The following is a 21982-nucleotide window of genomic DNA, read 5'->3' as shown; positions in this document are numbered from 1 at the left end:
AAACCTAATTAGCAGGTGCAAATTAGGGACGGGAAGGGAAATCACGTAATTTGTTGTCACATAACAATGAAATAAAAAAAAGACTTTTTCCCTTCCTGTTAATAATTTGATTATGAATTGGGTTCGAATTGGTATTCGGCTGAATCTTTCATCAAGGATTCGGGGAGTCGAAACGAATCCCAAATAGTGGATTCGGTGCATTCCTGGTTTTTACCCACAAGGAATTGTTTTTCCTCAGAATTACACTAGAATACTATATATGCCTACAATATAGAGAGTGCTCTTATATGTGTCTGTTTTATTAAATAGGATCCTTGTTGGTACATGGCACAAAAACTGAGTCAGTGTTTCTTGTTAGTCAGTGTTGGTTCAAGGGGTGTCATTTCCAGCATGCTAATGTTGTTTCCAGAAACCATGTTGTACAGCTCTGCCATATCAGTTTGGGTATTTGGGGAAGATTTACTAAGGGTCGAAGTAAAAATTCAAAGTTTCGATTTCAAATTTGAATTTTCAAGTTTTTTTTATGGCCAAAACTGTCAAATTAGACTAGGGAATTATTTTAGCCTATGGGGGACGTCCTGTGATCAATTTGGAGTTGAAAATCCTGAAAATGTAATTTTTTCTGACAATTCAATTCGAGTTTGCGGGTTGATTCCATTCACCTGAGTTTTAAAAATTCTTATTTTTTAATAAATTGCAGTTGGTCGAATTTCAAGTTCATGGGAGTTTAAATAACTGCCCCTTAATGTAAATCTCCCATGTTTTTTTCCAGGCAGCAACGTGAGAGTGAAAGGCAGAGGGGCCTCTGACATATAAAGGATCCTGATTGCTGGAGAAGTGTGCTGGCAATAACTCATTTATTCAGCATACCTGTCCAACTGGAAGTCGTGTTTATCACACACTCAGGGCTCTTACACATGAGCCTTTTCTCATGCTTTCCCCTGCTGTGTGTGTTCACATGAGTTAACAGAGCCCATTCCTACAGAGGTTGCACAAGGAACTGTTGAAAACAGCAAGTTGCGTTCCTCCTGCATTTGGTGATTTTGTGTCCCTCTGTGAGTACAGATTCTATAGGAAGAATGGGTTCCCTTTTTGAAGAATGAATAAAAATAAATGCACGAGAAAACACTTGTGTGTAAGAGCCCTTATAGGATACATTTTCCAGACCATGTGAAAAATCAGGACGCATCTAAAAAATCAACTACAATGACTTCATTTGATTTGATTGCATTAATCAGTTTGCAAGCAGCGCAACCTCAGCATCTTGCATTTATCAGACCTTATTATTAACCTTATTATAATACTAACGTTACATTTTAAAGTCATTTTATTGCCCATGCTTTCTTACTGAATATTTAGCTGCTGTACCAAACTGCACTCACAAGTACTGTATGGGATTTGTTATCTGGAAAGTTCCAAATACTGTAACGAGAAAGCCATCTCTCATAGATAGTGATGGGCGAATTTATTCTCCAGGCGCAAATTCGCGAAATTCCCGTGAAACCACCGTCAAAAAAAAATGGACACCGGCGTCCATTTTTTTGTGCAGGCGCATTTTTGCTGGCGAATTTGCGCCGGCGTCAAAAAAAATACGCCGGCGTCAAAAACGAGATGCCAGTGCCGTTTCGCGAATTTTTCGGCGAAGCAAAATGCACCAAATTCGCCCATCGCTACTCATAGGCTCTATTTTAATCAAATTATTCCGATTTTTAAAAATGATTTCCTTTCCCTCTGTAATAATCAAACAGTACAGGCATGGGACCTGTTATCCAGAATGTTTGGGACCTGGGATTTTCTGGATAAGTAGTCTCTTGGATATTTGGATCACCATTTGCCTGCTAAAAAAATGCAACCATTAAAGGGATTATTTACTAAAACTTGAATTTTTCTAGTTGAGCTTTTTGGGGTAAAAACTCAAGATTTATTATACCCCGATCTGAAAATCTGCCTGGTCAAACCTGTCGAGGTCATGTATAAGTCAATAGCAGATGTCCCTATTATACCCCAATTTGAAGATATCGTGGCTTGTGCTGAGTTTAGCCCGATAATCCGTAAAATTCTGGATTTTCAAGAAAACAAGGATGGGAATTTGGTTGAGCTTCTTTTTTTTAATTAAAATAATGACATAAAATCAGATTTTAGTAAATAAACCCTTAAGTAAACCCAATTGGCTTGTTTTGCTTCCAATAAGGATTATTTATTTCTTACTTTGGATCAAGTACAAGTTACTGTTTTATTATTACAGAGAAAAAGTGTAATTTTTGTAATTAGAATGGAGTCTATGGGAGATGGCCTTCCCGTAATTCAGAGCTTTCTGGATAACAGGTTTCCGTATAACATATAATGAATCCTATACCTGAACCTTGTACTTGGTCCTAACTGAGACATAATTCATATGTATTGGATGCAATGTAATTCTAATGGGTTTATTCAATGTTTAAATGATTTTTTAGCATAGAAAAAGTATGGTGATCCAGGTTACGGAATGACCACTTATCTGGAAAACCCCAGGTTCCGAGCATTCTAGGATTACTGGCCCATAATTGTACTTGTATTCACACACAGTATAGTAGTAAGAATAAATATGGACTGTTTTAACTATAGACCTTTCCCTTTCCTCTCTGCATAAAGTTATGCAGGCTAATTATTTATAAATGGCTGCTTTGCCAGATGTTAGTGCATACAAGAATAAGCTCTGTGGTCCATAAAGGCAAATTTAGGATTTTTCATTTTTTTTTTTTCAATGCACAATGATACATGAGAATCATATCATATAGCTCATAAACCTTTTCTGCTCTTTAATTCTCATGTGCAATTATGAGCAAGGGCTTAGCCGTTGAATCTCTTCACTTGGCATGCATCCATAATAGCTATCCATGTTTCAGATGAGTGACCCCCCATTTTTACATACCACCCACTTAATGTTTCAGTTTGGTTAAAGCTTAAATCCCATGAGTACATCAGTTGGCCATGAATAAGTTTCAGGGTTTGTCTATTATGCTGCAACAACAGGGAACATTTTTTTTTCTAGATAGATATAAGTAATATCTAATAGTTTCCCTATTTCATGTAACCATTAGGTTAAATGCAGACAGACCACTTTCGTACAGAATGGAAATACTAGTGAGTGTCACCAAGGAAACATACTTTTTCCAAACATGCATTATCTATAAATCACTCTAGAGGCCCATTTATCAAAAGTTGAATTTCGAATTCATGTGAATTTTATTTAATTTGACTATACCCGCATTTCGACTTGAAGGTTATTTAAGAAAAAATTTGAAGATCTAATATTCAATCGAATGGTTCTGACCCAAAAATTCGAACCGTATGCGATTCGCATTCGATTTGTTTTGATTCGTAAAAATTTAAGTTTTTCTCCAGAAAAAAAACTTGAATGTCAGGAAGGCTATTAACATCTCCAAATGGCTCAACGGACCTCTGCCATTGACTTGTACATGAATTCAGCAGGATTTAGGTGGAGAATATTCGAATTAGGACTGTTTCCATTGTGTGGTAAATTTTACATTCGAATAGGGGATTACAATGCTAATGTGTGAATTTTGACACTCGAAAATTCAAATTTGAATTTACTATTCGACCCTTGATAAATAAGCCCTTTACAGTTTAAGGGATTGTTCACCTTCCAAACTATTTTTTAATGTGGTTCAGATTGTTCACTGGACTAGACTTTTTTATTAAAATTGCTTTAAATATTTTATTTTTGACCATTTTCTAAAAAAGGTAAGTTTAAAGTTTAATATTCCTGTCTCTGGTGTTTGAGTCTGGTGGCTCAGTAAATCACTTGCAGATTCTGAACTGTTTCAATTTGCTACATTAGTTGATACATTTTTCAGCAGCAACTCTGGAGTATTAGCAACGATTGTATCAATTCTAACAGCTGCCTGTAATGAAACTCAAGGACTCTGCTCAGCAGAGGCAAAGATAAGAAATGTATCAACTAATGTATCAATAAAGAACAGTTTAGAGTCGGCGACCCCCCATCCCAGAGCTGCTTTAGAAAGACACAACTTGCTCCCATCTTTGTTGTTGGTCTCCCTATTCATTTCATCTTGTTTTTTGCAACTGGTGCAAAGTCCAGATCATACTTTGAACTTTGTGTAGGGCAAGCCCCTGGGGGGCACAATACTGCTCCTTAGCTTACCATCACTTGTGAGCAAATGTGATTATTTTCCCTCAAGCTCCTGTTTGTAGATATAAATCCAAGAACATACAGGTATGGGACCTGTTATCCAGAATGCTTGGGATCTGGGGTTTTCAGGATAACAAATGTTTCCGTAATTTGGATGTCCATACCTTGTCTTCTAAAAAATAATTTAAACATTAAAAAAACCAAGGGACTGATTTTGCATCCAAAATATTATTAACTATATCTTAAGCTGGCCACAGACGCAAAGATCTGATCGTACGAATCAACGTACGATCGGACTTCCCCATCTCCCGACCTGCCAGTAAACATTCTGATCAAATAAAGTACAAAAGAACAGATCAGCCGATGTTCTGCCCCTGACAGCAATCGTACGATAGAAAAAGCTAGTGACAGTCTCCCACTGAAAATCGTACGATCGCCAATACTATGGGAGATGGCCTTCCCATTATTCAGAGATTTCTGGATAACCGGTTTCTGGATAACGTATCCCATACTCAATAGAATGCAGGGCAGCAAATCAACCCCAAATATCACCTTCAGGCTAGGCCTCCCCATTCTCTGGTTTGAGCCCTGTATGGAGGGGGAAGTTTGTCAGCTTGGGGGGCATTAATATGATAGGGATCATTAAAGCCACAGAGGATCCCTCTGTCGGAACATGGCTGGGAGAGACCTCTCTCTTTGCTTATATCGCCACACTTTGCCAGGTGAAAATTCACCAGAAAACCTCTAATTCACTAAAATGCAAAGTTGCATCCAGGGCGCCGAACGATGGCGAAGTTTCGCTAGCGTTGACAAATTTGCATATGGCGAGAAGTTAAATTTCAATGGGCGCATATGTTGCTGCAAATACATTACACTACACAAGCCGAGGGAACCTTAATAAAAGAAAATAAAGTTGTTATATTGCCCTACACATGAGCCCAGTCTATAGTTTATGTGCCATATGTTAGGAATGTAGGGGGGAAGCCGGGTACTTTTTTTTTGAGGCACTCCTATCTACTCTATTGCACTTCGCCTGGTCTGGCGCAAAAGGTAACGTTCATTAAAATTCAATCTTAGTGAATTTGCATAGTTACGTTCATTCACCAGAGCGAAAATTCGCCTGGTGTTAGAGTGCGAAGTATCGCTAGAGTCTATCGCCTGTGCTAGCGAATTTACGCCACCGCCCGTTAGTAAATCGGCGAAGTCCCGAAATGATGTCACCAGCGTTAGTCACTTCGCCCTTTAGTAAATCTGCCCCAAAGCTTTGTGTTGCACAAAAACACTTGTGTTATTTCAGGTTAGAGAGAGTTAAATTAAACTGTAAAACAAGAATAAATACCGGGTAATAAATGGAACAGCTATTCAGATTTAATATTTTATATCTTTAAATGGTTTAATTGGTTTGGCTGAAGGTATTTGTTTCATATTCAGCGCAGTTCAGTGCTCATTTATTAACACAATAGACTCCTTCCAGTCTCCCTTTAGCTTGTCTGCTTTATGTCTCCAGCAGCCCAAAATGGTTTGCTTCTCCAGCCTTCCTGCACTTACACTTTATCTATGTTATGCTTTTACTGTTCTCTGTGAATTGTAATATTGCAGGGTTCTCTCACCTACCGGCAGTATCTAAATAAAAATGTACATAAAACCCTGTTCCTTCCTCCCCTACTGTCTGACTTCTCACTAAACTGCAATTTCTAAAAAGTACAAAGGTGTCTCTTCTAATATTGCTCAAGGTCTGTGTCGCCTTTATCATTACAGGCCGCAGATTAAATTTACGGTTTCCCCGAACACCTCGGAAATTCATCACACTCTGCTTTTCTGGATGACATTTTATGTTAAAGGACCAGTAACACAAAAAAATGTAAAAACATTTTAAACTGAGCTTTCAACTGCAAAACTGTTTTATTGTAAGCTATTGTATACATCCGCACCCATTTATTCAATGTCAGATCCTTTGGGGTTCATTTACAACATAAAAGCACAGAATACTTTTTTGACACGTCTTTTTTTCCAACAACACAGCATTTTCCCCCAGAATTCCAATGTTATTGCTGGAGCCCAAACTGCAGTAGCGTCCACCATAACTGGAGGCACTTGGCACTGATATAGACATGATTTTTAGCAAACTATGCTCAATTTCCATTCTAATAGTGGGCCCTGCATAATTTCTGGTGTCTGGCCTTATTAGCAGCATTAGCATCCAATTTATTAAGTGCAAATCAGTTGCATTTATGGACACAACCTTCTAGAGGTATCAAGGTTTTACTGTCAAGTCTAGGCTAGGGTTTGTTAGCATGTATGAGTGCAAGTACCTCTATCTATTGAGTTAGTACACACCTAATTTTGCTTCCCACTTTTCCTTTGCAGTTCTGCATGCGGACATAAATGAGAAATGGGCCCTATGGAAGAAATCGGTGGAGTGTAAGTCCTATCCTACCCCCTTTGTCAACCTAGGCCTGATCAGCCCTTTGGTTCAGAGGGGTCTTGAAGACCCAAGTCAGTCCCAAACCAGCTTAGATTTAGATGACATCACAGATGATATTATAAGAGGGCAGGGTCCAGAAACATTATGCCACACAAGGCTAGCTTTCTGAAGCCCAGACACCACATGTGATGGTAACCTAAACCCAAAGTGGTGGCCCACTTTCTGTGCATGAGAAGTGAAACTGCCTGATAATACAGGACTATGCACTGATGATGTGGAATTACATCTAAAGTACATTCTCATCCCCAAAGTGCCATAAAAAAATAAATCATGCTAGAAATGCGTAACACCCTGCCTGGAGTTGAACCAGGGACCTGGTGTTTCGCTGTCTGCAGTGCCAATGCTCTATATGAGCAGAAAGCTAAGGAGTTGGTTCACTCCTATGGCTATCCTTTGTAATTGCAAGTAAGCATGGCTTGTTTCACCTGTTGTCAATCTGGCCACAGCCATTAGTCTGCCTATAAAAGCCCCTGCTCTGCTCTGACTCATTGCTCAATATAGGTCTAGTTCCTGACCCTCGACTGGTTTTGACCTTTGCTGTATAGTAGTAGCAGACAATATTTCAAGAGCAAAGAATAAGAACACTCACCTAGTGGCTGGCCCCCAATAATCCGTGAGTTTTCTCCTGAAACTGCAGCGCGTGCGTGTCTCTCGCTGATGTACTGTACGAACGCATATCCTTTATGGACTGAGCAACCCACAATCTTTCCATACTTTGCAAATATGGCCTCAATGTCAGCCTTTTTGACAATGCCAGTGTTGAGGTTGCCAATGAAAACTCTTGAATTGATGGATTTTGGATCATTCTTGTTTGTGACATTGCTGGTCTGTGTTTTGCCAGTCATTCTGGTGTCTTGACAGTCACCTTGGATAAAAATACAAAAAAAAGCACTTAAAAAATGCATACATGTTGACATCGTTTTACTGTAAATAGAGCAAATTCTATAGAATACCAGTATATTTAATTGGTTCAGTAAATGATATATCATGATAGTTTGATATACAAATATACCATATTATGAATTGTATTTTATATATAGTAAGTAGGGATGTAGCGAACGTCGGAAAAAAAGTTCGCGAACATATTCGCGAACTTGCGCAAAAATGCGAGCGGTTCGCGAACGGTTCGCGAACCCCATAGACTTCAATGGGAAGGCGAACTTTAACATCTAGAAAAGACATTTCTGGCCAGAAAAATGATTTTAAAGTTGTTTAAAGGGTGCAACGACCTGGACAGTGGCATGCCAGAGGGGGATCAAGGGCAAAAATGTATCTGAAAAATCTGCCTGTGTGTGCTTGGAAGAGATAGTGTAGGGGGAGAGCTGTTAGTGATTTCAGGGACAGATGATAGTAAGTTTGCTGGCTAGTAATCTGCTTGATACTGCTCTGTATTGGAGGGACAGAAGTCTGCAGGGATTTGAGGGACATTTTAGCTTAGGTAGCTTTGCTGGCTAGTAATCTACTGTTCTCTTTAAACAACTGCCATACGTTGACCTTGTAGGCATTGTTTGCCCAGTTTTTTTGGACGCAGCCACTGAAGCACAGTTGCCAGAAAAAATATGCCATATAAATGCTGAAAATAGTCATTTTTCGCCATACGTTGACCTTGTAGACATTGTTTGCCCAGTTTTTTTGGACGCAGCCACTGAAGCACAGTTGCCAGAAAAAATATGCCATATAAATGCTGAAAATAGTAATTTTTCGCCATACGTTGACCTTGTAGACATTGTTTGCCCAGTTTTTTGGTTGCAGCCACTGAAGCACAGTTGCCAGAAAAAAATATGCCACATAAATGCTGAAAATAGTCATTTTTTGCCATATACGTTGAGTCAACGTATGGCAAAAAATGACTATTTTCAGCATTTATATGGCATATTTTTTCTGGCCTCTGTGCTTCAGTGGCTGTGGCCAAAAAAACTGGGCAAACAATGCCTACAAGGTCAACGTCGTTGACCTTGTAGGCATTGTTTGCCCAGTTTTTTTGGCCACAGCCACTGAAGCACAGAGGCCAGAAAAAATATGCCATATAAATGCTGAAAATAGTCATTTTTTTGGTCGCAGCCACTGAAGCACAGTTGCCAGAAAAATTATGCCATATAAATGCTGAAAATATAAATTTTTTTGGTTGCAGCCACTGAAGCACAGAGGCCAGAAAAATTATGCCATATAAATGCAGAAAATATGCATTTTTTTGGTCGCAGCCACTGAAGCACAGTTGACAGAAAAATTATGCCATATAAATGCTGAAAATATAAATTTTTTTGGTTGCAGCCACTGAAGCACAGAGGCCAGAAAAATTATGTCATATAAATGCAGAAAATAGGCATTTTTTTGGTCGCAGCCACTGAAGCACAGAGGCCAGAAAAAATTAAACCAGTAGGGTTTGCACCCTAGTTTGTAACGGTGGCGGAGGGAGGAGGAGGACGCTAAAGGACAGCTGTGTGTGGAGTCATGAGGCTTGAAGAGAAGGACAGCTGCATAGAAGTCAGAACAAGTCTTCCGGCGTGCAGTAACCCTCCGAGATCCACCCCTCATTCATTTTAATAAAGGTCAGGTAATCGACACTTTTGTGACCTAGGCGAGTTCTCTTCTCAGTTACAATCCCTCCTGCTGCACTGAAGGTCCTTTCTGAGAGCACACTTGAGGCTGGGCAAGACAAGAGGTTCATGGCAAATTGTGACAGCTCTGGCCACAGATCAAGCCTGCGCACCCAGTAGTCCAGGGGTTCATCGCTCCTCAGAGTGTCGATATCTGCAGTTAATGCCAGGTAGTCCGCTACCTGCCGGTCGAGGCGTTCTTTGAGGGTGGATCCAGAAGGGTTGTGGCGCTGCCTTGGACAGAAAAACATTTGCATGTCTGACGTTACAGACTGGCCAAAGGGCTTTGTCCTTGCAGGTGTGCTCGTGGCAGGATTACTGGCACCTCTGCCCCTGGAATGTTGATGAGTTCCTGAAGTGACATCACCCTTAAAAGCATTGTACAACATGTTTTGCAGGCTGGTTTGTAAATGCCGCATCTTTTCGGACTTGTGGTATGTTGGTAACATTTCTGACACTTTATGCTTGTACCGAGGGTCTAGTAGCGTTGCGACCCAGTACAGGTCCTTCTCCTTAAGCCTCTTGATACGGGGGTCCTTCAACAGGCATGACAGCATGAAAGACCCCATTCTCACAAGGTTGGATGCAGAGCTATCCATCTCCGCTTCCTCATTATCAAGGACTGCATCATCCACGGTCTCCTCCCCCCAGCCACGTACAAGACCAGGGGTCCCCAAAAGGTCACCACTAGCCCCCTGGGAAGCCTGCTCCTGTTGGTCCTCCTCCTCCTCCTCCACAAAGCCACCTTCCTCCTCTGACTCCACTTCTGGCACCTCTCCCTGCGTTGCAGCATGTGCCTGGGTTCGTTCTGGTGATTCCGACCAGAAATCGTGCGCTTCCAGCTCCTCGTCACGCTGGTCTACAGCCTCATCTGTCACTCGTCGCACGGCACGCTCCAGGAATAAAGCGAAGGGTATTAGGTCGCTGATGGTGCCTTCGGTGCGACTGACCATATTTGTCACCTCTTCAAAAGGTCGCATGATCCTGCAGGCATCGCGCATAAGCACCCAGTAACGGGGGAAAAAAATCCCCAGCTGTGCAGATCCAGTCCTACCACCCAGTTCAAAAAGGTACTCGTTGACGGCCCTTTGTTGTTGCAGCAGACGTTCCAACATAAGGAGCGTTGAATTCCAGCGAGTCTGGCTGTCAGAAATCAAACGCCTGACTGGCATGTTGTAGCGCTGCTGAATGTCAGCAAGGCGTGCCATGGCTGTGTAGGAACGTCTGAAATGGGCCGACACCTTTCTGGACTGGGTGAGAACGTCCTGGAATCCTGGGTACTTGGAGACAAAACGTTGGACTATTAAATTTAACACATGTGCCATGCAGGGCACATGTGTTAAATTGCCTAGTCTCAACGCTGCCAACAGATTGCTTCCATTGTCACACACCACTTTTCCGATCTGCAGTTGGTGTGGGGTCAGCCACCGATCGGCCTGTGACTGCAGAGATGACAGGAGTACAGATCCGGTATGGTTTTTGCTTTCCAGGCACGTCATCCCCAAGACAGCGTGACAACGGCGTACCTGGCACGTCGAATAGCCTAGGGGGAGCTGGGGGTGCACAGGTGTGGAGGAGGAGAAGGAGGACCCAGCAGCAGAGTAAGAAGAAGAAGAAGACGAGGTAGAGAGCGATGGAGGAGTAGAGGTGGTGGCAGAACCGCGTGCAATCCGTGGCGGTGACACCAACTCCACTGTTGTTGTTGAGCTACCCATTCCCTGCTTCCCAGCCATTACCAAGTTCACCCAGTGGGCAGTGTAGGTGACATACCTGCCCTGACCATGCTTGGAGGACCATGCGTCAGTAGTCATATGGACCTTTGGCCCAACACTAAGTGACAGAGATGCGGTAACTTGGCTCTGCACATGTTGGTACAGGTGTGGTATTCCCTTTTTAGAAAAAAAATTGCGGCTGGGTACCTTCCACTGCGGTGTCCCAATTGCTACAAATTTGCGGAAGGCCTCAGAGTCCACCAGCTGGTATGGTAAAAGCTGGCGGGCTAAGAGTGCAGACAAGCCAGCTGTCAGACGCCGGGCAAGGGGGTGACAGTCAGACATTGGCTTCTTACGCTCAAACATGGCCTTCACAGAAACTTGGCTGGTGGCAGATGACTGGGAATGGGAACAGGTGGTCAAGGTGGAAGGCGGAGTGGAGGGTGGTTCAGACGGGTCAAGGAGAGCAGAGGTAGAGCAGTAAGATGCTGGACCAGAAGGAGTGTGGCTTTTAGTTTGCCTGTTGCCTTTGAGGTGTTGCTCCCAAAGTGCTTTGTGCTTGCCGCTCATGTGCCTTCGCATAGAAGTTGTACCTATGTGGCTGTTGGGCTTACCAAGGCTCAGTTTCTGACTGCACTCATTGCAAATTACAATGCTTTTGTCAGAGGCACACACATTAAAAAAATCCCACACTGCTGACTTTTTGGAAGTGTGCGATCTGGCGGTAACAGTAGAAGTTGGCGGAGTTGGCGGTATTGGCGGCAATGGCGGGTGCGTTGGCCGGCTGAACACAGGTGCCGATACATGTTGTTGCCCTACTGATCCCTGCGGGCTGTCCTCCCTGCTTCTTCTAAGTCTTATTCTCCTACTGCCTCTCTGACTCTCCGTCTCTCCATCTGAACTACCCTCCTCTTGCTCTCTTCTACTAGGCACCCACAAAACATCAATCTCCTCATCATCATTCTCTTCAGATGCATCAATTTCTTCTGACACATCACAGAAGGAAGCAGCAGCGGGGACCTCCTCCTCATCACTCATTATGTCCATCTCTATCGTGTTCTCTGCCAGAATTAAATCTGGTGTAAGGTCCTCATCTCCTTCATCTTCTTCTGGCAATAATGGTTGCGCATTACTCAGTTCAAGAAACTCATGGGAAAATAACTCCTCTGACCCCAGTGAAGAAGGGGCACCGGTGGTGGAGGAAGTGTTACGTGGGGTGGCCATAGCAGTGGAGGATGAGGAGGATGTTGTGGTAAAGTTAGAAACGGTAGAGGATGGGGTGTGCTGTGTAAGCCAGTCAACTACCTCTTCAGCATTTTGGGAGTTCAGGGTCATTGGCTTTTTAAAACTGGGCAATTTGCTAGGGCCACAGGATTGCATAGCAGCACGGCCCCTAGCACGGCCTCTGCGTGGCGGCCTGCCTTTGCCTGGCATTATTTTTAAAAAAACAACAACAACAACAAAAACTCAGTTGGTTTTTCTGGAAACGATAATACACACAGCTAGATGGCGGGTTGAAGAAAACACTGTGCAAATAATGCCTACAAAGTCAACGTATACACTACTACAGCGGTGGATACGGATTACGTAAAATATATGAATGCTGCTTGAAAAAAAGTAACTCAAGTGGTTTTTCTAGAGACGATAATATTATCAATATTTAGACAAAATGTGAACAAGGTCACACAGCTCGATGGCGGGTTGAAGAAAACAGTGTGCAAATAATGCCTACAAGGTCAACGTATACACTACTACAGCGGTGGATACGGATTACGTAAAATATATGAATGCTGCTTGAAAAAAAGTAACTCAAGTGGTTTTTCTAGAGACGATAATATTATCAATATTTAGACAAAATGTGAACAAGCTCACACAGCTCGATGGCGGGTTGAAGAAAACAGTGTGCAAATAATGCCTACAAGGTCAACGTATACACTACTACAGCGGTGGATACGGATTACGTAAAATATATGAATGCTGCTTGAAAAAAAGTAACTCAAGTGGTTTTTCTAGAGACGATAATATTATCAATATTTAGACAAAATGTGAACAAGCTCACACAGCTCGATGGCGGGTTGAAGAAAACACTGTGCAAATAATGCCTACAAGGTCAACGTATACACTACTACAGCGGTGGATACGGATTACGTAAAATATATGAATGCTGCTTGAAAAAAAGTAACTCAAGTGGTTTTTCTAGAGACGATAATATTATCAATATTTAGACAAAATGTGAACAAGCTCACACAGCTCGATGGCGGGTTGAAGAAAACAGTGTGCAAATAATGCCTACAAGGTCAACGTATACACTACTACAGCGGTGGATACGGATTACGTAAAATATATGAATGCTGCTTGAAAAAAAGTAACTCAAGTGGTTTTTCTAGAGACGATAATATTATCAATATTTAGACAAAATGTGAACAAGCTCACACAGCTCGATGGCGGGTTGAAGAAAACACTGTGCAAATAATGCCTACAAGGTCAACGTATACACTACTACAGCGGTGGATACGGATTACGTAAAATATATTATGGCTGCTTGAAAAAAGTGACTCCGGTGTTTTTTCTGGAGACGGTAATATTATGGATATTTAGACAGAATGTGAACAAGGTCACACAGCTCGATGGCGGGTTGAAGAAAACAGTGTGCAAATAATGCCTACAAGGCCAACGTATACACTACTACAGCGGTGGATACGGATTACGTAAAATATATGAATGCTGCTTGAAAAAGTGACTCCGGTGTTTTTTCTGGAGACGGTAATATTATGGATATTTAGACAGAATGTGAACAAGGTCACACAGCTCGATGGCGGGTTGAAGAAAACAGTGTGCAAATAATGCCTACAAGGCCAACGTATACACTACTACAGCGGTGGATACGGATTACGTAAAATATATGAATGCTGCTTGAAAAAAGTGACTCCGGTGTTTTTTCTGGAGACGGTAATATTATGGATATTTAGACAGAATGTGAACAAGGTCACACAGCTCGATGGCGGGTTGAAGAAAACAGTGTGCAAATAATGCCTACAAGGCCAACGTATACACTACTACAGCGGTGGATACGGATTACGTAAAATATATGAATGCTGCTTGAAAAAAGTGACTCCGGTGTTTTTTCTGGAGACGGTAATATTATGGATATTTAGACAGAATGGGAACAAGGTCACACAGCTCGATGGCGGGTTGAAGAAAACAGTGTGCAAATAATGCCTACAAGGCCAACGTATACACTACTACAGCGGTGGATACGGATTACGTAAAATATATGAATGCTGCTTGAAAAAAGTGACTCCGGTGTTTTTTCTGGAGACGGTAATATTATGGATATTTAGACAGAATGGGAACAAGGTCACACAGCTCGATGGCGGGTTGAAGAAAACAGTGTGCAAATAATGCCTACAAGGCCAACGTATACACTACTACAGCGGTGGATACGGATTACGTAAAATATATTATGGCTGCTTGAAAAAAGTGACTCCGGTGTTTTTTCTGGAGACGGTAATATTATGGATATTTAGACAGAATGTGAACAAGGTCACACAGCTCGATGGCGGGTTGAAGAAAACAGTGTGCAAATAATGCCTACAAGGCCAACGTATACACTACTACAGCGGTGGATACGGATTACGTAAAATATATGAATGCTGCTTGAAAAAAGTGACTCCGGTGTTTTTTCTGGAGACGGTAATATTATGGATATTTAGACAGAATGGGAACAAGGTCACACAGCTCGATGGCGGGTTGAAGAAAACAGTGTGCAAATAATGCCTACAAGGCCAACGTATACACTACTACAGCGGTGGATACGGATTACGTAAAATATATTATGGCTGCTTGAAAAAAGTGACTCCGGTGTTTTTTCTGGAGACGGTAATATTATGGATATTTAGACAGAATGTGAACAAGGTCACACAGCTCGATGGCGGGTTGAAGAAAACAGTGTGCAAATAATGCCTACAAGGCCAACGTATACACTACTACAGCGGTGGATACGGATTACGTAAAATATATTATGGCTGCTTGAAAAAAGTGACTCCGGTGTTTTTTCTGGAGACGGTAATATTATGGATATTTAGACAGAATGTGAACAAGGTCACACAGCTCGATGGCGGGTTGAAGAAAACAGTGTGCAAATAATGCCTACAAGGCCAACGTATACACTACTACAGCGGTGGATACGGATTACGTAAAATATATTATGGCTGCTTGAAAAAAGTGACTCCGGTGTTTTTTCTGGAGACGGTAATATTATGGATATTTAGACAGAATGGGAACAAGGTCACACAGCTCGATGGCGGGTTGAAGAAAACAGTGTGCAAATAATGCCTACAGGGCAAATAATGCCTAAAAGGTCAACTTATACACTACTACAGCGGTAGTAAAATAAAAAAAAGTAAAATAAAAAAAAAATGAATATTAAAAAAAAAAAATTAAAGTTGGTGCTGCTGAACTACTAGGAGCAGCAGATTAGCACACCAGTCCCACTCCCCAACACTGCTAGACTAATAGCACTGGGCTCTTATAGTAGTAGTAGTAGTAGTAGTAGTAAAACAACAAAAAAATAAATAAAAGCAGTCCTTACAAGGACTACTGTTATTGCAGCAGTCAGCAGATGAGATCAGAAGCAGGACAGCTGCCCACTGCAGCTACATACAGAGCACTGCAGTAGAAGGTAGATTACTAGCCAGCAAAGCTACCTAAGCTTAAATGTCCCTCAAACCCCTGCAGACTTCTGTCCCTCCAATAACAGAGCAGTATCAAAACGATTACTAGCCAGCAAACTTTCAACTGTCCCTGAAATCACTAACAGGCAGCAGCTCTCTCCCTACACTATCTCTTCAGCACACACAGGCAGAGTGAAAAAAACGCTGCAGGGCTTCGGTTTTTATAGGGAAGGGGAGTGGTCCAGGGGAGAGCTTCCTGATTGGCTGCCATGTACCTGCTGGTCTGGGGTGAGAGGGCAAAAAAAAGCGCCAACAATGGCGAACCCAAAATGGCGAACGTCGCGCGACGTTCGCGAACTTCCGGCGAGCGCGAACACCCGATGTTCGCGCGAACAAGTTCGCCGGCGAACAGTTCGCGACATCTCTAATAGTAAGCTTTGCCACATATATATACTGTATACTTATTGGAAGGATGATAAATAAGTCTACTTTATGTTGCAGCTCTCTGGTATGTAACTATGCAGCTTCGTATTAAATCAGTTATGCAGCACCTCTGTTTTATGATTGGCTGAAGATAGGAAGTGAAAATTTCTGAATGAATTTGGTGCTTTTCTTTAAGAGGCACCACATATGTAATAACAGCACAACTTGTTCTAGCAGGCCTGAGCAGGAACAAATGGAGCTGTGGTTGGAGCTGCCAACGTTTCCTTTTTATGTGTCCAGTTTTGGCTTGGATGGAGAGATTTGGCCAACCTAAGCAGCAAATTCAATATGGGTGAAATCCCTCCCTAACAAAAGACCAACTAATTAGCTGTAATAATCAACAAGAATTTCATTACAGCTATAGGCACAACGCAAATGAGCTTTCTCATTTATCCCAATAGTTTAGCCAAACTGTTGCTTTGTGATACATGGTGCTTTTGGGCACAGTTGATAGCAATTTGGGGACAAAATGACAAACAGCCATCTCAAAGCTACATCTTACTGCAGCTACTGACGAAATAAACAAAGAGAAATAAACAAAAGCCATACAGGCAGCTAATAGCAGCAGTTCATGGAACTCACACATTATATTGTTTCAGCAAGCTTTTTATGTTCAATGACACACTTGTAAATTCTAGTTAACATGAAACTTTTGTATTCAGGAAGATAAGGTCAAGGAGACACTTAACAGATTGCAGGGCTAATAAAATATATGAGAAAAGAGTTCAAGACTTTATTATTAACTGCATATCTGAGATGGAGAGAAATGATATATAAACAGTCAAATACCATAAACTGGGTCTAGAGCCAGATGAGTCATTTAGAAAACTGATTTGCATATTCCATAAGGGGCCAGGCAACTGCGCTATCTGAGATACTTACTCATATGTCCAGAGCCCCAAAATACTTACACATACTTGTTACTGGAATTAAGAGTGCAGTTCATTCTCCCTTTACCAATCATGGCAACATGAGTAATTAATGGCTACCTTGGATATCAAATATGTTGCAGGTGGGGAGCGTCCCCTTTTCTTTATTGTGACCACCTGATGCACATGTTCAACCTCTACCCCAACTAACCAACTTTGTAGCTTGCTAATCTGGGATACATAAGGTAGGGACATTTTTCATCTAATTTCCCATAGGGAGATGGTAAAAGAGCTATAGTTGCCTTTTCGCTTTGGAAAACACCCTCAGAAACCTAACCAGTCTTATAAGGTAGGATCAAAATTAGGTACAGGACAGAGATGAGGACAAGACCAGAAGCCATGGTAAAACTAGCAGCAGAATGCCAGACAGACAACGGGAGTTATATCAGGAATAGGAACCAAGTCAAGAATCCGGGTGGCAATGATGCCAAGGACCATGGTGAGGAATTCAACAATGAACAGCAAACTTAAAAAATCACATAATGAGACCTATAACATAAACTCACAAAATGAGACTTATAACAGGCACAGCTCAGAGTTTGAGTAATGGGTTTACATATATGTTTGTTCAGGTAATGAACAAACTTTATGTAGTACCACTGAAAGTGACGCATAAAGCCTGAAAGCTGCCTCTGAAATCTAAATTTAAAGCCACATAGCCAAAAAGCACTATGTCTATGGATCAAATCTGACCAAGGAGAGGGACTAAAAATACAGAGCATGTTGTGCAATACACTGTGGCTTACAAATGTTAAGAAAACAAACATATAGTATTGCCATCTGTGGTTTTGACACATGCAGTATAGTTTTTGTAAGTGCTTCCTAGTTCTGTGCAAATTGTCCAGGTTTTAAAGATCTGGAGACTGGAGAGGAATGCTAATTATGGCATTTTTGTTTGGGACCATGTTCAAGCCACAGAAAGGGAAGGGCTTAGATAGAGTGCAGATAAATAGGGTGGAGGTTGATGACAATATGATGGAAACTGGATAGAATATTTTCATCTTTTCTAGCGTAGGGATTATCAGGAACATGAAAGGTCCCATTTTCAAATTCCAACATTTTATAATACTAATGACGCAAGATTAGTAGAAGAATGATACAAATTCAGAAGAAAGTAGGGCAATACTAGGTAGTATGTATACTAAGTGGAGGCAAAACCATATTATATATTTATTTAACATCATGTTGAAGACGATCCTTTGCCTCCCTAAAGACGTCTTCATTTCCAAAAATGGTAAAGCTTTTGGAAACAAAGGCATCTTTAGGTATGCAGTGTATCATCTTGAACATTGTACAGTTGCAGAAATAGAGGTTGCCCTAGTTTGCAACTTACAACAATAAACCTAGGTACAGTAGGGGAAATCTGCTACTATGGCTACACATCTTGGTAAAAAAAATGGCTGGTGCTGGCACAAGTTTACGTTTTCAGTCATAACATACATGCCAGGGAAGTTGTTGATCCATCTGGTGGATTACAGGCATATATACCTGGAGATATGGCCAGTGGAATGCATGATTATGAGCAGATTGCCAAATGGAAGATTGTATCTGTCATTATGTAACCTGCTTTAAGCCATGAAAATTCCCTCTAGAGTGTAAATGTTAGGACTACAGTACAACTACTGTAGTACAAATTTTTGTATTTTTGAGAATGCAAAATAAAGTGCTGTTTTTGCAATAACTTTTCTAAATCCAACTATTATAAATCTATCAAATCAAGCATTCGCTGTAAGAATTTTTAGCGCTATGGATTTGTAATTGCTACTGTCTAATTATAATTGGCACGTGAATGGCATTTCTGTTTGTGGACATATCTGAATTCTCTAATCAATTAATGAAACAGTAATATATATATTGGTTTTTGTTATAATATGCATGTCTAAAAATGTTAACACCAATTCCCTGATATTAAACTTTAATTTAGATTTCTTTAAACGTATTTAACTAAAATTGGCTTTATATAAAACAGCTGTGAAGGCCTATTTATATGGCCAATACTAACTTTTTGAAACTGAGGCCTTTGCGTTGCAGCTTTCAGACCAAGCAATGCATATATTGTCACATCTGTGCACATAGACCAGTAAAATAACAGACCCTGAGTAAAGGTAGTTGTCTACCAAATATAGATCATTATTCTGCTGTGACAGCAATGTACAAATAGCATGCAGGTGCAGACCAAGATACAAGCTTGTGAGAGTTTTATGCTCATTAAATGCTAGAATCTAGGCCAACTTGTACCTGATGAAGAAGGCACTGTTGTATCATTTACACCAGAACACACTTTCAGCCCAGTCTCAAAGTTTCAAGGGTGGATGTTGTGATGCAACAATTCTTTATAAACCAACAAAAAGAATTTCTCTCACTTCTAGGGAAATAGCAAACTTGAGTTACCTTTACAAAGGTCAAATTGTTTTTTTTTTTCACTAAATAATGAGATTAAATCAAAAACTTTAGTAAATAATCCCCTAAGTGTTTGATGTTACCATAGTTGGTGGTTATGATGAAATTTATTGTATCTGTTATATAGTATATATGCTAGCATTGCATTTGAGTTGAAAGAATGATTTATAGAAAAGGCCAAATGTAGTTTGAAAAAAGTTTTTTCAAATTTATAGACAACAACAAGGTTGTAAGTATTGAGGGTTTTTTTTGTTAAAATGAATTGAACCAATGTTATACATTATTCATTGTTTCTATTAGAACTAAATAATGCTGTTCCTTATTTGAATATTTTGGTGCTGATTTGTCTACAATTCTTGGACATATCTAGGTTTGCTATAAGAAGATAAAATCTGTGTATCATTTTGAGTATGTACATATTCATTCTAAGGTCTTGACAGTACAAAAAAAAATTTCTGCTGAGTTTAGGCAATTGATATATATGTTCTGGGATGATGAGGTCTATGTAGAAGTTGCAATGGATGGGTTGAAAAATGCTGCCGACAGACAGAATTAGCAGCTCATTGGCCTGTATATGGGGCCTGTCCAACAGTCTACCTGACCAATATCTGTCCAAAATTCCGGCAGATACATTTTGAGCAAATCCTGTTGAGTAAGGACCACATTGGTGAGTTAATGGGGTCCTATCCTGATGGATCTCAGTAAACTGCACTGACATCCAATCAGTGGCCCATTGTCAAATGATTGAATGTTGGGGCCTAATCAAGTTACGATCACTCTATTTCAGTGGGTTTGATTAAAAATATTAAATCATAGTTTTACATCTCATCTACAACTAGTATATGTGGTGGGAACCATTATATATTGGGAGAACCAGAAGGAAACCCTAAAGTCAGGAATATGTTAATGGGAGGGGCTACTTTGCCAAATAAAAGCTGCAGATGTAATAATTATAAAATTGCAGCTATACATACCGGTATACTAGATTTCCTTATAGATCATCATCATCATTTATTTATATAGCGCTGTCGAGATACGCAGTGCTTTACTGCAGTTATAGCAAGCATGGAATAAATGGTGGATAACAAACAAGGATTACAGTGTACAATAGGATTAGAAGGACCTAGAGATTAGAGTTTACAAACTAAAAGGTTAGGGTACAATTGAGACATTAGATTACATAAACACTTTGTCATTTTTGATACAGCAATGATTAATTAAGGTACATCGAATAAGCCTCTAGATAAAATAGCTTCTAGATATTAATAGGAGGCTACCTGCAGCATGCAAAAATGCACCCTACCTGGTCCTCAACTCACCCACTGAAATCCCTTCCTCTATAACATAACTAGCTATCTCTAGCTAACCTTATCTTTAATTCAACACAGCTGTAGCCCAGGGCCTGTAACAACCTCTCAGAGAGGTGAGGCTGCAGGAAAGACCCTCAGCACATGGTGCTACAGGTATATCCTTTTATATCATGGCACTGTGAACTAAACTGAGTTACAATAGACGTAGGAAAAGAAAGACCATACTGCCTGGGTACTGAAAGGACCAGTTAGGTGTCCAAATAACCAAGGGGAACCTGCCTTGGAGATGCCTAACCCTCAGGGTCTCTACAATTATTTCAGATTTCTACATAGAAACATTCTATTCTGCATCAGAACTGGAAGTCTGGTATCATCAATTTCTATGACAAGTGTAACCTCCCTTTCTACTAATGAATCAGGGAATTACACAGGGCAGTGAGAATACAAGAAAAACAGAGAGAAGTCAGAGAGAATGGGTGCAGCCCTTGCTAGGTTTTGGAAATGAGAGATGTGTCGAGGAACAGGTTGTGTAACATGCAGTTTGGTGTGTATCTGGAAATTAATTTGGTGATGTAGAGTGGGGCAGAGTTATAGACTTCATTGGTCATTAGCTTGAATTTTCTTTGGACGAGCAGTGGAAGTGGCAGGGCAAAGGAGGATTGGTTACGGAGGTGGATAAGTCTAGCGGCAGTGTTCATTATGGCCTGGAGAATTAATAGAGAGTTACAGTAAGTTATATGACGCAAGACTGAATTAGAATTTTAGTGGCACTTTGTGTGATAAATTATTGTATTTTTGGAAATATTCCTTAGGTGAACATGGCATGATTTAGTAAGTGACTGGATATGAGGAATGAGGGACAGGACAGAATCAAGGATAACCTTGGAGATGGGGTGATAATGGAGTTGGTAACTGTGGTAGACTCTACTTGGATGGTGTAGATGGGGGAAAGAGAACCATTTGTGTCTTAGAGATGTTTAACTTAATGTAATGTTGGGATATTGAAGTAGACACACATATAAGTAGGAAGAGAGTTTAGAGCTCTGGGTTGAGATCAGTAGAGGATAGATAGGTCTGAGTACCATCAGCATCGTAGGAGAACATGTACAGAGCCTTGGACCTTAAAATGTATTTTAACAAGGTCTAAGATAGGAAGCTGCTGTGGAAAATTTCAAGGCATTGGGCATAATTTAAAGGAAATATAAAAAATCAAGACAAAGTCTATTAGCTTTTAATTCTC

At 40.7% G+C, this 21982-nt stretch overlaps 1 protein-coding gene across 3 annotated transcripts in view; it reads right to left on the bottom strand.

Moving 5' to 3' along the window:
- Nucleotides 1-21982, bottom strand: part of ralyl.L (RALY RNA binding protein like L homeolog) — a 387429-nt gene that overhangs the window by 192515 nt on the left and 172932 nt on the right. For all 3 annotated transcript variants that reach the window (XM_041566531.1, XM_018268099.2, XM_041566532.1), the window contains one exon: nucleotides 7228-7503. In XM_041566531.1, coding sequence (XP_041422465.1) covers nucleotides 7228-7483 — 256 coding nt within the window. In that variant the 5' untranslated portion in view covers nucleotides 7484-7503. Of the gene's footprint in view, nucleotides 1-7227; nucleotides 7504-21982 lie in introns of those variants that run through there.

This window comes from Xenopus laevis, chromosome 6L, assembly GCF_017654675.1.
Source record: "Xenopus laevis strain J_2021 chromosome 6L, Xenopus_laevis_v10.1, whole genome shotgun sequence".
NCBI lineage: Eukaryota > Metazoa > Chordata > Amphibia > Anura > Pipidae > Xenopus > Xenopus laevis.
Note: the sequence above shows the minus strand (reverse complement) of the source record. Positions and strands in the feature narration are given on the sequence as shown.